General features: G+C 34.5%; 2 protein-coding genes across 2 annotated transcripts in view; both read right to left on the reverse strand.

Annotated features, from left to right (window-relative positions):
* Positions 1-1275: 1275 nt before the first annotated feature.
* On the reverse strand, positions 1276-9356 carry LOC121407234 (39S ribosomal protein L38, mitochondrial-like). Its single transcript, XM_041598203.1, has 8 exons — positions 9204-9356; positions 7884-8015; positions 6755-6963; positions 6128-6200; positions 5168-5213; positions 3790-3948; positions 2988-3124; positions 1276-2509 (listed from the first exon to the last, which is right to left on the reverse strand). Exons 1-8 carry the CDS (start codon positions 9304-9306, stop codon positions 2394-2396), a joined length of 975 nt encoding a protein of 324 aa, XP_041454137.1. The 5' UTR covers positions 9307-9356; the 3' UTR covers positions 1276-2393.
* A 2108-nt stretch (positions 9357-11464) lies between these two features.
* Positions 11465-14868, reverse strand: part of LOC121407235 (b(0,+)-type amino acid transporter 1-like) — a 38485-nt gene continuing 35081 nt past the window's right edge. Inside the window, 2 exon segments of the mRNA XM_041598204.1 lie at positions 11465-13710; positions 14375-14543. Coding sequence (XP_041454138.1) covers positions 13595-13710; positions 14375-14543 — 285 coding nt within the window. The 3' untranslated portion in view covers positions 11465-13594.

Below are 14868 nucleotides of genomic sequence, written 5' to 3' on the forward strand. Positions count from 1 at the left end.
AATACCTTAACTGAAGTACGTGCAATAAATATCTTTGTGAGTTGAGATGTTGCCTTTCCGTCTAAGCATGGGCCCTATGGTCCATGGTCTAAATAAATAGCAATAAACATCCATGGTCATTTTTTTTCTCCTTTAACTTTCCATCGTTGTTGACTTGATTGTTTTATTGTTGGATATACAATTAACAACTTAAACACTGCATTTGTATTCCACTGCCCTGCAAAAGCATTAATGTATAAATATTTTCGTAAGAACTGATTGTTTTCTTTCTCACATCAATTACACAATCAAATAGACAGTATAATCTTTGCCATTTATCCTCTATGCCTGAATGCAACTGAAACATTGTAGTACATAAGATGTCAAATAAATATTGTGTATATAGCATAATCATATTTTGACTTGTGAAGATTTATTAAATATCTCTTATCAAAACATCACTATGACTTGTTGAAGTATTAGTCCCTTTTGTATTTAGTGATAATGAATGCTTTATCAATGGAGTATATATATATTCTAAGGAGCAGAGGGGTTAATTAAAGAGATATGATATATATAGTCATAGATGTATACGTTTTATGGGTGTGTTCGTGTGTGGGGGTGTATGTCACATAAGTATGTATCTAACAAAAAAATTACCCCCCCCCCCATTTACCATCCCCCTCTCTCCCACAAACTCTTTCCCCCTTTTACTTTCCCCTCTCTCTCTATCACTTTCCCTCCACCCCTCCAGCTCACTCTTCAACCTCAATCTTCCTCATCTATCCCCCTCCATCACTTCATCCACTCTCTATCATATCTACTTCTTCCTTCTCCCTTATTTTTGCTCTTTGAAATAACTAAACAAAGAATCTGAATCTAAAATAATCTATCTCATTTTAATACAAGTATTATCTTAACAAAACAAAAAACTTCAACAAAACAGACAGGGGGTATTTCCTTATGATGAAAGTTGAACTTTATTGACTGCATGCAGGGTTTGAAATTGCCTTTCCAGAGGACCGTTTCATCAGCACTTGTCAACAACTATCCTTTGTGTTGATTGACTGAGCATCACAAATATATGTTACTATGGTAACAGTTGGAGTAAAACAACTTGTCACTGCCAACCACAAATTGCCCCAAGGCAAGCATTTCATGAAGCATTTTGTCAGGGGTATTCACTCACTAATTTTTAAGGAGCCAATCAGATGCAAGGATTTCAGTAGCTTGTAGCAGGTATACGTGAATATCCCCGTTTCATGAAATGCTCCTCTAATCCTCAACTATTTTTTAGTAGGAATGAATGGATAAAGTGTTGTTAAGAAGTGGGAAAGCTGGCACTTTGGATATTGAACTAATTGGTCAGGTTCAACAATATATATGGATGCTCGGGTCATAAATCACCAACACAAGTGGCATTTGTTTAAGCTATCAAATCTTGTACATGGGTTTGTACAAAGCCAATCATGTTAAGAACCGATTACATTATTACTTTTTTTGTGTGTGAATATGTCTGTGATCAATGTGCTGATCCTATGTGGGAAGATCCTTTTAAATATCATAGGGCATTGCATAGACTGATAGTTTAAATGTGAAATTGAAAGTGCTTCTAAGCCAATAAAACCTAAGGAAAATTGTCAGAGATGACAACTTGTCGGATGCAAATGTTGATGAATCGCTCCCCTCATCATAACCTATAATCCTGTCAATGACAACTTGAAGGTCACTGAAAAGTTGTCATTCAATTAGAATATCCCTTGAATCCTGTCACAAACATTCTGATCCACTCCTACAAACACATCAATATGACCTTGGATAGGCTTACTGTTCACCATGTGTTTAGTCCTAAATAGGACTGTTGAATGGAGGAATTTAGAGAGATTAAAATTAAGAGATAAAGAAAGAGATAGATGGGAGTAAGAAGTATCTTTCATGAGATGAGGTGAAGTCCTGAACAGGACTGCAAACCAGATGAGAAGTGATGACACGGAAAAGAATAGATGAGTCAAGTCTTGAGAGTAATGAGTAGATGACTAGAGGAGAGACGAAGCGATGCTCACATGATGATCATCACACCTACTCTCATCTATCACTTCCCTACCTTTCAACTTTCACCTCTATCATTCCTACATCCAACTGACCTTTTCGAGACTAATCACAAGGTGAACCGTAAGCCTCTTCTATGATGTTCATAGACTTGTTAGTATAACAAATGCACAGTTTCAATAACAAGTTCATAATCAGTTCATCAAATTGAATGTCAGTAGCTCTATACTGTTATTTCAAATGTGTTATTATAACAATATAAACAATATTATACACAATAGTACCCCTGTAATGTCATGCAAACCATCAAAATATCATCACATTATTATGAAGTAGCAAAAAATGTCCGATATGGCAAAGCTGTGTCAATCTTTTGGTAAGAATTTTTTGAGATAATGGATTGGTTTTCGATGTGGCCATTTCTGTTGTGGAGCGATGTACTGCTTGGGCGCATCGTATTCAAACACAGGTTCTCTCATACCTGCATTTATCGAGAAGAAAAAAATTCAAATAATAAAATCAAAATATTAATATAATATCATCAAGCTACGTAGATCTCTCTTTTTTATACTCTCTTCTTCCCGTACTTTTTTTTTCTCCTTTTCACAATAAATGAATATGCAGCAATGAATATTTAATGCATTAAATTAGTTTTAAATCAGTTTTTTTATTATTTCATTGAGGAAAAAGCTTAAATAAACATAATTTCATGTGAAAAAAATACAAAAGAGCAAAAGGAATATAACATCATTAGCTTGCTCATTGAACATTCATGAAGACATGAATAGAACTGTTTCACCAAAATAATGCAATTTTTCAAAATGTCATAATGTTGTTATTCCTTGGCCGATTTGATCAAATTTTCAGTGTTTTATAAGTTTTATTTTTTTCTTTTTTTTATGTAAAATTCATTATTTTCAGCCTCAAGTATCCCTTTAAGAAATAAGACTTTGACTTACAAAGGGTTTGGTGAAAGGTTTGTTGAACTGACTGATCCCATCGACTCTGGAAGAACCCTAATCCAGCAGGTGTGATCACGTCTTGGTATTTAGCGTAAAAATCTAAGGTCTTGAATGTCCTGGCAGATAAACTATGGCTATCAAGGATGAAGACAGAGAATGAAATAAACAAGATTTTATCAAATTTCGGACGTAACAGATACAGTTTAGTTCTGGTTTAGACTTTGCATGAACTGTTTAAAAGTGATAGAGGAGACAGTTGATTATTGCATCTAAGAATGGAGGTTTGCTTGAGGGTAGAACTTCAATGATTTTAAAAAGTCACCTACATGTAATATCCATTATTGCAAAAGTATGTTTAGATAAAACAAGATAGCTCAAAATCAAAGATTGAAAATCTGAAAAATAATTATAAGTGTTGCTTAATGGGTCAGGAACCAGGCCAGATTTGAGTAGTTGAGGTGGTGCTTCTAATAGTTTTGGCCCTGTCTTACAAAAGGTTACGATTGATCCAATCAATCATAACTCTATGGAAATCCATCAGTGTCATAATTTTTTCAACAGAAAATTTCCTCACAAAACATAACACAACAAATTGTCAAGCAGTCAATGAATTTATAAATAAACATATCTAGAATTTTTTTAAAACAAACATGCATTGTACATGTTGACTTTGCTAGCTTTTCATAGTTGCAATTGATCGGATCAATCGCAAGTCTTTACAAGACAGGCCCCTGGTTTGTATCTGCTTTTATTCATTTCCAAAAATTTAAAATGGGGTGACCTTTGGTCAAAACCTTACCATGGCAACTGCTGTTGTTCTTCATCAAATGATATCCTTGATTGTTGTTTGAATAAGATGAAGATAAGACGATGATATCCTGTACCTCTAACAGGGAAGGGGGTTAGATAGTCAACTAATGTTTCCCCTTCACCTATCCTATTACCAGGAATGTTGCCTCTGTTAAAATGAAATCAAATCAGATGAAAGATGGCAGGGAAGGGGGTCATTCTACTGTTTGAATGTTTCTCCTTGATTAAATTTTTCATCTGGGCCCAATTGCATAAAAGTTACTATCATGGTAACTTTGCCATTCAATGGTAACTACCATGGTAACAATGCTAAGCAGCCAATCAGAATAAAAGATTTCAAGGAAGTTAACACTAGATGGCAAAGTTACCATAATAGCAACTTTATGCAATGGGGCCCAGGAATGATCCCTGCGATAGGCATAAAAATGATTTTGAAAATATAAAATCAATTTACTGGTACTTTCCACAAGTCAAATATATGCTCAAGTCAAAGCAATCTTTTTTTGACCAGATTATTCAAAATATGTATGTATAATATACCTCTCCTAAGTTGTATTTCACCTAGATCGAACAGATTTCTGTGGTCCGAAAAATTTGACATAAAAATTAATTGAGATGAATTCAATAAGACAAGAAATCTGTAATACAATGTTTTGCAACTGATTGTAAAATGGAGATGGCCAATCGATCTATACCCACATTAAACAAATCAGATTTGTTGTTTGAAATCTAACATTGATTGCAAATCAACATCTTGGCTTACCTCAAATCTTTGATATAAACGTTTCTGGTTACTTTTAACATATATGTTGGCTCAAAGTATTTTTAGGAATAAAAACTGAAATAATTTAGTCAAACAGAGAAGACAAACAACTTATTTCTACAAAAATATATTCCATGCAACTTCTAGTATTTTACTCCATACTAAAGAAAGCAAGATATGAACTGGATCAAATTTTAAGTGTAGCTGATGGAAGTCAAACTGGATCAGTATTCAATAAAGCATCTAAGAAAAGGGTCACCAGATGTGCATGAACTTATAAACAGTATTATGAATACTGGTGTACATATGGGAGCTTGGGGGCCATGGACTCCCAAAAGTTTACCACCAAGCAAAAATGAGAAAAAGAAAGGAAAATGGGTGAAATATATTATCCTCTAAATATGATGCCAAACTCTATCACAAAATATTACTACATATTTGTATTGAAACAGCGACGATGTTTGTTCACTCACAGCTTTTTTAGAAATTTTGCCCCATATGCCACACCAGGCTCCCTGAACATTTGTGGCTCATGACACTACTGCTTATGAAACACCATCTTGGCTAGTCATATTTAAAACAATTGTACACAATGACTACTTACATTAACCAATGTACATATTCAGCATCATTGTCTTGTAGATGTCCATCTGTAATTATGTGAAAGTAGACAATAATTAGGTATCTTACCAAAGTTAAAACTGTCATTTTCAATGGATTCCTGCTTCTAAAGAGCCCTTTTCCCTTATCAAAAGCAATGACGATGCAGGTAGTACAGCAATTTAATCAAGCTTTTGATGTTTACTTTTCTACAGTTTTAATCTGTTATCCTGCAGGGCTACCAATCAATTCAATGAATTAATTTTTATCTCAAAGAAACTACGAAATCCTGTTTAAATAAAAAGACATCCTGTCGATTTAGATCCAAGTATTACTAAAATTGCATCTATTCTGTTGACAATTTTTTATGTAAAAATATGTCCATCCTCAGTAAGTCTTGGAGAAGTGATCAACTTTGTTTTTTAGTGGCCCAAACATATAGATCAGTGTGTGCCATGCTTTGCTTCTGCGAGGAAAATATATGTTAACTTTTATATCAGATTAGTATTGAAGGGAAAGTTCACTGATGAGAAGTTTGTTTTGACAAAAGATGAAAAATTTGAGAAAAGTACTGGTGATTATTGAATAAAAATCTGTTCAATAATAACAAGAGTTATTTTTTTTAATTTAATTTTGTGACATCACAAACAAGCAGCTCATCCATAATTGTGGAATAAATTTTTAAAAATTACACTTTCTAAAAAATTGAAAGTAATGTTATTTGTGCAGGGGATACATCATCAGATAAGTCATTTCATACCCCTACTGTAATTTTTTTTTTTTCAATATATTTGATTAAAAAAATAAATTTATGGAATTCATATTAGATTGATATGTGATAGCTGCTTGTATAACTCTCCTATTCTTCAGCAATATGTTTCTGCATTTACTAAAATCAACTTATCGCCATTCCCCTTTATGTAGGTTGCCTAATCCAATGATTAACAAGATTTGATTAACTTACCAGGATTAGTCAAGAGTAGTGTCCATAAACTATCATCAGAAGCCGAATAATTAACATCAGGTGCTCGAGCAGACTGTAATTGTGAAAAATAATGAATTTGAGTGTCAAGTCCAATTCAAATTGTTGCTGCATGTTCAATTGATAATAAGTCCTAAAAAAGAATACCATAAGTTTGTTTGCCGTAACAGAGGGAAAAAATAGGTTGGTCAGTTGTTTTTTGGTTATGGTTTTTGCCTGATCAAGCTCGACTACGACATGGCATCACCATAGTCAAGATTGAATGCAGGCTTCCCATTACTGCTTCCCACATTCTGTGTTTGAGGTAGTGTACACAGGAGGGATTCCTAAAAATAAATGCAACCATAGAAACATATGCAATCGAAAAATACACGTAAAATGGAAATAAAAGATTTTGGTGTGACACTTGGGACATCTGAATACATCTTCAATAATACTGTAAATGTCTATGTGCCATTGGCCAGTAAAAAAATGAGATGAGATAGCCATTACTTATTACTTTTTCTTGTATCATTCCATATCAATAATATGAACATTAATCTTTCATTGATTATGTTATAAGTCTGCTACTACTTTAAACTTAACAGAATTTTTTTTTACAGAACCTACCTCTGATGGGGTGACAATGTTCCCCCTAAAAACTGGTACACGTTCCCCTGACGTCTGATCGTAGGATATCGAGAGGGGTACATAGGGCACAAAGCTGGCTCCATCAAATAAATCTTTGAAGATACCATAATGACTGGCTACATCTCGTATGTGATATGGTCCGCTAGTTTCTTCCCAGACTTCTTTGACTTTATCAAGAGGAATCTTCACTGCATTTATTAAAAATCAATAATTTACAACACAGTAATGAAAAGATAAAAGCCAGTTAACATCTTCAACACCAATATGATCTTCATTAATCACAATCAACATCACATAATATCACTGATTACTTCGTGATCATGATTATGCAGGTTCATCATAATCATCCTCAAATCACCCAATCACTTTCATTGTGAATTTCTTATGGAATGTTACTGGTTATCTCACCAACAATAGTGTTTGCTTAATCATAGGTGAAAAATGATTTTATGCAAACAAGTGATACATGAGATTAATTACAGGTGCATTACTTTATTCTATTTCAAACCATTCAAAATTGATCTAACATTTAAACAATGCTATGCCACTTGTATTGATCAGTACCAGCCGCACTGAAATGTTGTCAGCACTGACAATGTGCTAACGGAAGCCCTGTAACAACTGGTAATGTTGTGGCAATGCCTAAATCTCAGCAATGCTTTAAATGCTTGACAATTCACAAGATGTTACTACATTTAGGCCTAATGTTAGTGCTCTGTTAGGCTAACAATGTTTCTGTGTGGCTGGCACTAGATTCCAAGAATTCAAAGTTGAATACAAAACTAACTAATGCTCCTTTAAAAAAAAATCTCAATTAAAAGGTTTATAAAACAATAACAATGACCAGTTTTTTAAGAGTCAAAGCATTTGATTGTAGAATATAAATATATTTAGCCCTCATTTTCATTTTCACATGTGATTTGTCATCTGTAACTTGTTGAGTAATTAGTATGGTGGAAACAATTCATTTAAGGAGAGCTCATCTTCTTACCATATTTCTAAATGAAAAACTATTGTGTACATGTATATATTACGTTTATTATTGTGTTGTTCGAATTTGAAAAAGAAAATATATAAATTGATCTTCAAGACTTCAACTTGAACTTACATGTTCTGTGTCTTGCCTCAGCTTCTAACTGGGCTTGGCTTCTGCAGTTCCTGATAGCCGAGGCTCTACTCCGCCTGATAATCCTCCTCTGTCTGTGAGGTGCAGCTAATCCAATATCAACACCATGGGAAGCTGAAAACATCCACAAATTATCAACAATTATCATCAAGACATCATACCTTGTCTAGGATTAAAAATAAACCAAGATTACTAGGTACTCTTGAGATCAGAGACTGTAGTCATGATTTTGAATTTGGAGTTGGGGACATCATATCAAATGTCCCCATCATGATTTGCCATAGCAGAAGAAAAAAAAAAGCTTTCCTAATTCTTATCAGTGAGATATACATCAAGTTCATGATTAATAACTTTTCCTGCCTTATTTTGAAAAAAATTGAAAATATTCAGCTACCGCTTCCTGCTCGCATGAATGAAAAATAAAAAAAAAACGCAGTTCGCACTTTACATGTACTAAATCACACAGATCTACTTTTGGGCAATTTGCATTCTGTTCATGGATTAAAAAAGTGATTAAGAATGATCCAGGGGACCAAAAAGCCTGCAGCATCCCTATTAACGGCACAAAAAAGTTGTTTAAAATAATGCAATTCAAATGGAAAGGAAAAAGTGGAGAAAGATTAGGAAAGGAGCAAATGGCAATAAAGAAGCAAAAGTGAATAAACTAGTATAAAGGGGCGGGGGGAAAACATTCACAATGCTGCTTGTGTACATGTAACTGTATAGTCTATCTAGCCTGCATACCACTATGAAAACAAACACATTTTTCTACCTGCACTTAACGCCACTAGTACAACAATACACCAGTCAGTGGACTGCAGAAGGACTTTTGGCGTCCACAACAGACTTTGGCTTGATTTTTTGGTACGTGGCGGCATGTAAATGAACCCTTGTCTTGAGTCTTGACTCTTTCTTTGGCATGTTTAGATCTGTGATGTGAGTGTGAACATGTGACATGTCAGACTGAGTTTTAGTGAGATAACCAGGTTGTTGATGAATTAAATAAGGGCTAAAAATGTTAAATTTCTCGCCCTAATCTTTAAAAATCGCGCTCTCAGTATTTATTTACTGACAGACGTAAAAACAATGGTTCATTCACGTAAAGTACCCGCACCAATGTCCATGGCATGCGTACGGACGGTACTGCATTGCCGACCGCATGATCCGCTCTCGGCCGGGGCGTCTGGCGGTCCGGAGGTAACAGGCGAAAGGGCACTGCAGCTGCCTTTGCGTGATGATGCCTGATGAAACTGGAAGAAAAAAAAGCAAAACATAAGTGCTCATTCACACATTTACACCTACCATTTTGTGAAAGGAAGTTGTGTGATGTTACGAACGTTCTGACAGAATTCAAACCTCTATTCAAATACGCAGTCCTCTGCATACACGAAACAAAACAAGCCATTTTCGTGGCGATAGTTTTTCAAAAGTGTGACAATCGTGCAAGCATGTAATGGTGTCTGTCATGGGGAAAAAAATTGAAAATGTCAGCACATACACGCAGCAAACAAAATTGCTGCAGGAGTGTGTTTCCATTAATGCCTCCCTCCTTCCTGATCCTGAAACATGCATAGATATTTTCTTGAATTTACTTTTTAGAACCACTTTAATTCATGCAGTATGCTTTCATTTGCTATATAAAAATGCCACTGATTCTGAGCGACACTGTAATTTGCAAGCAATTAACATGAGATGGTATTTCAGGCCCATTTTTAATTTCCTGGAATATCTTTCAGTTTTTCAGTTTTTATTTGCTCTAATTTCCAACAAAAAATACAATTCATACATTTATCAATAAATCAAAAATCAAAGTAAATCAATGCATGCAACATACAATTACACTTATAAATCATAACTTTGATTATTAGTACTCATTTCTGCTGCACTCAACCCAGGTGAGGTAAATGGGTACCTGGCAGGAATTTATTCCTTGAAACGCAGCGCGCGTAACAGCTGCACTGCTAAAGCCAGTGTAATTATCCTGCATATACTGTAGAGCGCTTAGAGACTTCTGACAAAGTAAGTATTGAGCGCTATAAAAGCATGTATAATTATTATTATTATTATTGATTTACTCAATTAAGTATTCTATACAAAAATATACAAAAATCATAATTTTCAGAAATTTTGCCGACAGATTTGTTTGTTTGGAGTCCACATCTCCTGTAAGAGTCGACTGTTGTACCCAGTACGATAATACACCCGTAAAAAGGTTAGCCATTAATTAAACGCATCTGTGATTTTCACGATGAAAAAAGTAGCAGTAATGCAATCAATAATTAAAAAAGTAAGATGATTGCTAATCATTTTTTTTATTTATTTAACTTCACAACTTCAAACGTTGCCCTTATGAAGAAGAACAATCACTCTTTCACATAATGAGATATTTGTCTATTAGTTTGTGAAAACCAGGATATCATTCTGGCTATTTACAGACCTTCCTTAACGACTTATTGCTTTAGGGTGGAAGGTCACATGTATCGGCTTGATGAAAAAACAAAACACTTACCTAGGAGGGTTTTTTAAGAACTATCTGTACAAATTAGTAAAGAGGATGGGTATCACAGTACATAATTTGTGAATGCGAAGCGCCAGTCATTTTTATTTATATTCAAGACTGTTAAACATCTTCTGTAATAATGAATATATAGTGCATTTAAAATTAAGTAATGAATATGCAGAGAGCGAACTAAATTGATTTCTTCTATATTGACTTAAAACGATATATTTTAAGCTCCATGAAATCCTTTTGAATGGGATAATTAAACGGACACTCGAAAAGCGCTATTGGAATTTTTAAAATGTATTTTCAGAAAGGGAACTGAGAGGTTTGTTATTGGCTAATTCACTTTTCTTCTGTCTTTATTGTTCTTCCTCTTCTACTTGTTATCATTTTCCCCTTTGCACCTTGTTCTTCTCCCCCCCGTTCCTTCTTTGTTTTGCGCCGCCAATAAAATAGTATGGCAGCCGCTCCAGCCCTCGGATCCACCTATATCGTCCCGTATAAATTCCTGATCTTTTTATTTGACACAATTAAGAGGAGGCAAGAGCTTTTAGGCTCCTAGATTCAAAATTTTATGGGGGTAAAATAACATCTGCCCCTGACTCTATGATCTCCCCCTCGCTTTTGCTTCTCTCTCTCTCTCTTTCCATCCCTTCATTTATTTACCCCCTCACTCTCTATTCTGTTGCATCTCTTTCTTTCTGTTCCCAATTCATTTTCTTTCCCCTACTTCTGTCCCTTCTCTTTCTCTCCCTTTCCCCTTCCATTTATTTCTCCTATCCCTCTATCCCTTTTACTTATCTTTATCTCTCTTCTCCTTTCCTTCCTCCCCCTCCCTCTGCCTTACCCCTCTCTCTCCCTCTCTCACCCCTTCCTCTCACATGTCTCAGGCAACATGACGCGGGAAACAGACACAAATTCTGACGTATGCATGGTATATTAAGACTTTTATATTTTTCGTTTCAACACTGATATTCTCAGATATTTCCTGTTATTAATAGAACTGATAATGTTAATTTATTTTCTATGTACAAAATGATTTTTAGTAATTCTAACATTATATTAGAATCGTTTGTTTCTTGTTGAATTAGATAAGTAGTCATATTTTATTGATTAAATCAGTCTCTCTTCTTCTTTCTTTATTTACTGGCAGTGGAAGGCATATTGGATAAAAACTGCTATATGACTGAAACTCCCGGTGCGATATTGTTAGGCAAGTATAACAATTAATGGCAAAATTTACATTGACATATAATATATACATGGAATTATAGCTTTAATACATTTATATTTTTTTAATCCAATGCAATGAAAGAAAATTGATCAGAAATGTAAACACACAAGAACCGTTCACTGCCTAGCGATTGATTAAAATTACATTACAGAAGCCAATTTTTGACAGCAATGTTAATTTTTTTGATTAAACGACAAAATTTAAACATATTTTCTTCTTGATAAGTATTTACAATGTACAAGTGAAATATAGAACGAATGTGACGTATTGATAATTGGTCTATATCCGCAATGTCTACTTTCGTTTTGGTCTCGTCCTATAAGGTCTAATTCTACTTCCTCTACAACAAGTGTGTCTACTAAACCATTTGGTCTGATTACATTTTAGCCCATTTATAATTTTACTAATTTCTTGTTGTATATACAAATTTTATCTGATATCCACTTGATCTAACACCACTTCAATCTATATGAACCGAATTTCGTTAGACAAGGTGTACAATAATAAGTAGTCTAAGTGGAAATTCGATCATCGGTGCATTAGACTGAATGACATTTAATATAAGTGTAGTGTGTAGTGTAGGCCAAATGGGTTTTAGTCTATATGATATCAGACTAACTGGGAAGAAATCCAGCTGCTCGTAGACCAAGTGAAAATAAATCGATCTCATCTCATCATCGAACATAAAGGTAAATATCCTTGTTCATTCTCAAAAGCTTCACATAAAAATAACACAATCCTTCAACACGGAATAAGGTTGCTGAGAGAACAATAAGACAAACGAAAATATCTTACTCACAGCTAGATGAGAAAAAAGTAAACAGATCGTTAAGTAAAAAAAAACTTCATGCTTTTCTTTTTGTGCCATTGACATATGATAAAGGTTATGAAATCTAAAGGAATTCAGTATTTCGCATACTGACCATCGATCTATCTAATTCTCACTGTCAGCCTTCAATAATCATAGTCTGAAATGCTTTAACAGAATTGATACCACAATTTTTTCTGATTTTTAAAAGCTTACCAATTTGTGTTAAGTTTTTTTTAAACGTCATCCAGATAAATTACTGAAAAGCGTCTTTATGATAAGAATTGTTGATTGATATGATTGCTGAACATTCAAACAATTACAATGCAGACATCACACTCTTCGATCAAAATGTTGATAAAATACAAAAAAATATAGTCGAAAAACACGAGTTAGATTGATTGTGAATTTTACCTTTCTCTTTGTAATAATGATGCTTGTTTCTATCGGAATAATTTTGTAATTTACATTTTAAATGGCCAGGTAAAAGTTTAAACAAACATAATTTAGTAAAAAGAAGGGATCATGTGTGTTTATTGGGTGAAATATCATGTAAAAATCTTCTTTCATGAGTACACTTTCACACAATATTAGATTATAAGGCGTCATCTTACATAGCAAACACTGAAGAATGTCCCTTTTAATAGTGTTATTGGATACATTCTTACACTATCCTTCGAATCGTCTTGTGACTGCATGAGGCCATGTCAAGACTTTATAACAAACATTACAAGTAATCCCAATGTCTTAAGACAATACAGAAATCAATAATCATAACTTTACAAAAATAATTAGTTTTCTAGCGATTATTAACAAAAATGGAGGAATGTTTCATCGAGTGAATATCAGTTTTGTTGATATATTTTGGTTTAGGTTTCAATGGTCATCTTCAACGTGTTTTTTTTAAAGTACCATCACTTGCCATATACAGTCCCATTAACACAATATATGACAGAAAAGTTAGATTTTATTTATTTAAAGGTACATGATTTGAGCGTCCAGCTCCCTTTTTATACCACAATTATGGCTACATTTAAAAGGCCACAATAATATAAAAGTTCATTTACCAAATATCAACCATGCCGATTTATAGTATTGCTTGCTGGTTAAATTGGCTGAATGGTTAAACTGGTGTTATGTACAGACAATCATGATTCCACAACAATGGCTTGTTCGTCTTCCTCCTGACTGACATCTTCCTCAGGGGCCACAAACCTAGAGGGGGCTACTTCAAAGAGCAACTGAAAGAATATTGTAAGGTATTCTGAAATAAAGAGTGAAAATAAGAAAGAAAGTTATTTGAATAATGTAGGCAGCTGATGGATATATTAAAGTAATATAAAGATCATTTTACCAAAATGTATTAAACCTATGACATGAAACTTCCTCGTGGATAAAGCAATATTTGCAATATTTGTTATAAATTCAGCTTCGACTTTAACGAAATCAAATCGACTAAGAGGTTCATCATATATTGCCTCAGCTTGAATCCTCGCCTTATTCGAAGTGAGCTTTTGCATATATATAGACACCTGTAACAATGGTAACAGTACATGCATGTGCCTCTTTTCCACACTGTAAAAACTGTGGTGTTAAAACTGACACCAATTGGTGTTAATAGAGGACCACACCCTGAGGTGTTAAAATTACACCCTATAGATTGAACATAACACCGAAGAGTGTAAATGCAACAACGAAAGGTGTTGTAATAACACCTATAGGTGTAAAACTAACACCACCAATTTAACACTGGTGTAAAATAACTGGTGTGGTCCTCTATGTACACCGGTTAACACCACAGTTGTTTTTGCTGTGCACAAAGGAAATCTGCACCCCTCCGTATATTCTATCCCCATTCCTCTCTCCCACACACTCTCTCTCTCTCCATTCCCTCCTCTCCTAACACAGTAGACTCAACTTCAACTTACTCATGCATCCTAATTCCTTCTTGTAGTAAACGAACGGGAGATATAGGATGAGACCAGATAGAATGAAGAGGAATGCATACAGATATTGGAGAGCAGGTTCGTCAATGATAGGTGCTATCACAAGGTATACTGCCGCTATCAATACAATGATAGGTAACACAATCGGAACCTGTCATTAAAAAGAAAGAAAAATCAGTAACACATCCTTGTTCATCAGAGGCGTAGATCCTGGGGGCAGGGGGGGGCGATCGCCCCACCAATTAAAATATTGGGGGGGGGGCAATCATATCGTCTTGCCCCCCCCCATTAATTCCGCTGAATGTGTAAAAATGAAATAAGATTGTAATGTTACACAGAAATCAGCAAGCGAGATTGAGATACCAACTCGTTCTTTATTTAAAATTGTGCTCAAAATGTCCTCTTTTTAGATTGGAATATCAAAATTTTCAGCTCGCGCTTCGCGCGCTCGCATTAATTTGTTGATGAGATATGTG

This window comes from Lytechinus variegatus, chromosome 2 (genome assembly GCF_018143015.1).
Source record: "Lytechinus variegatus isolate NC3 chromosome 2, Lvar_3.0, whole genome shotgun sequence".
NCBI lineage: Eukaryota > Metazoa > Echinodermata > Echinoidea > Temnopleuroida > Toxopneustidae > Lytechinus > Lytechinus variegatus.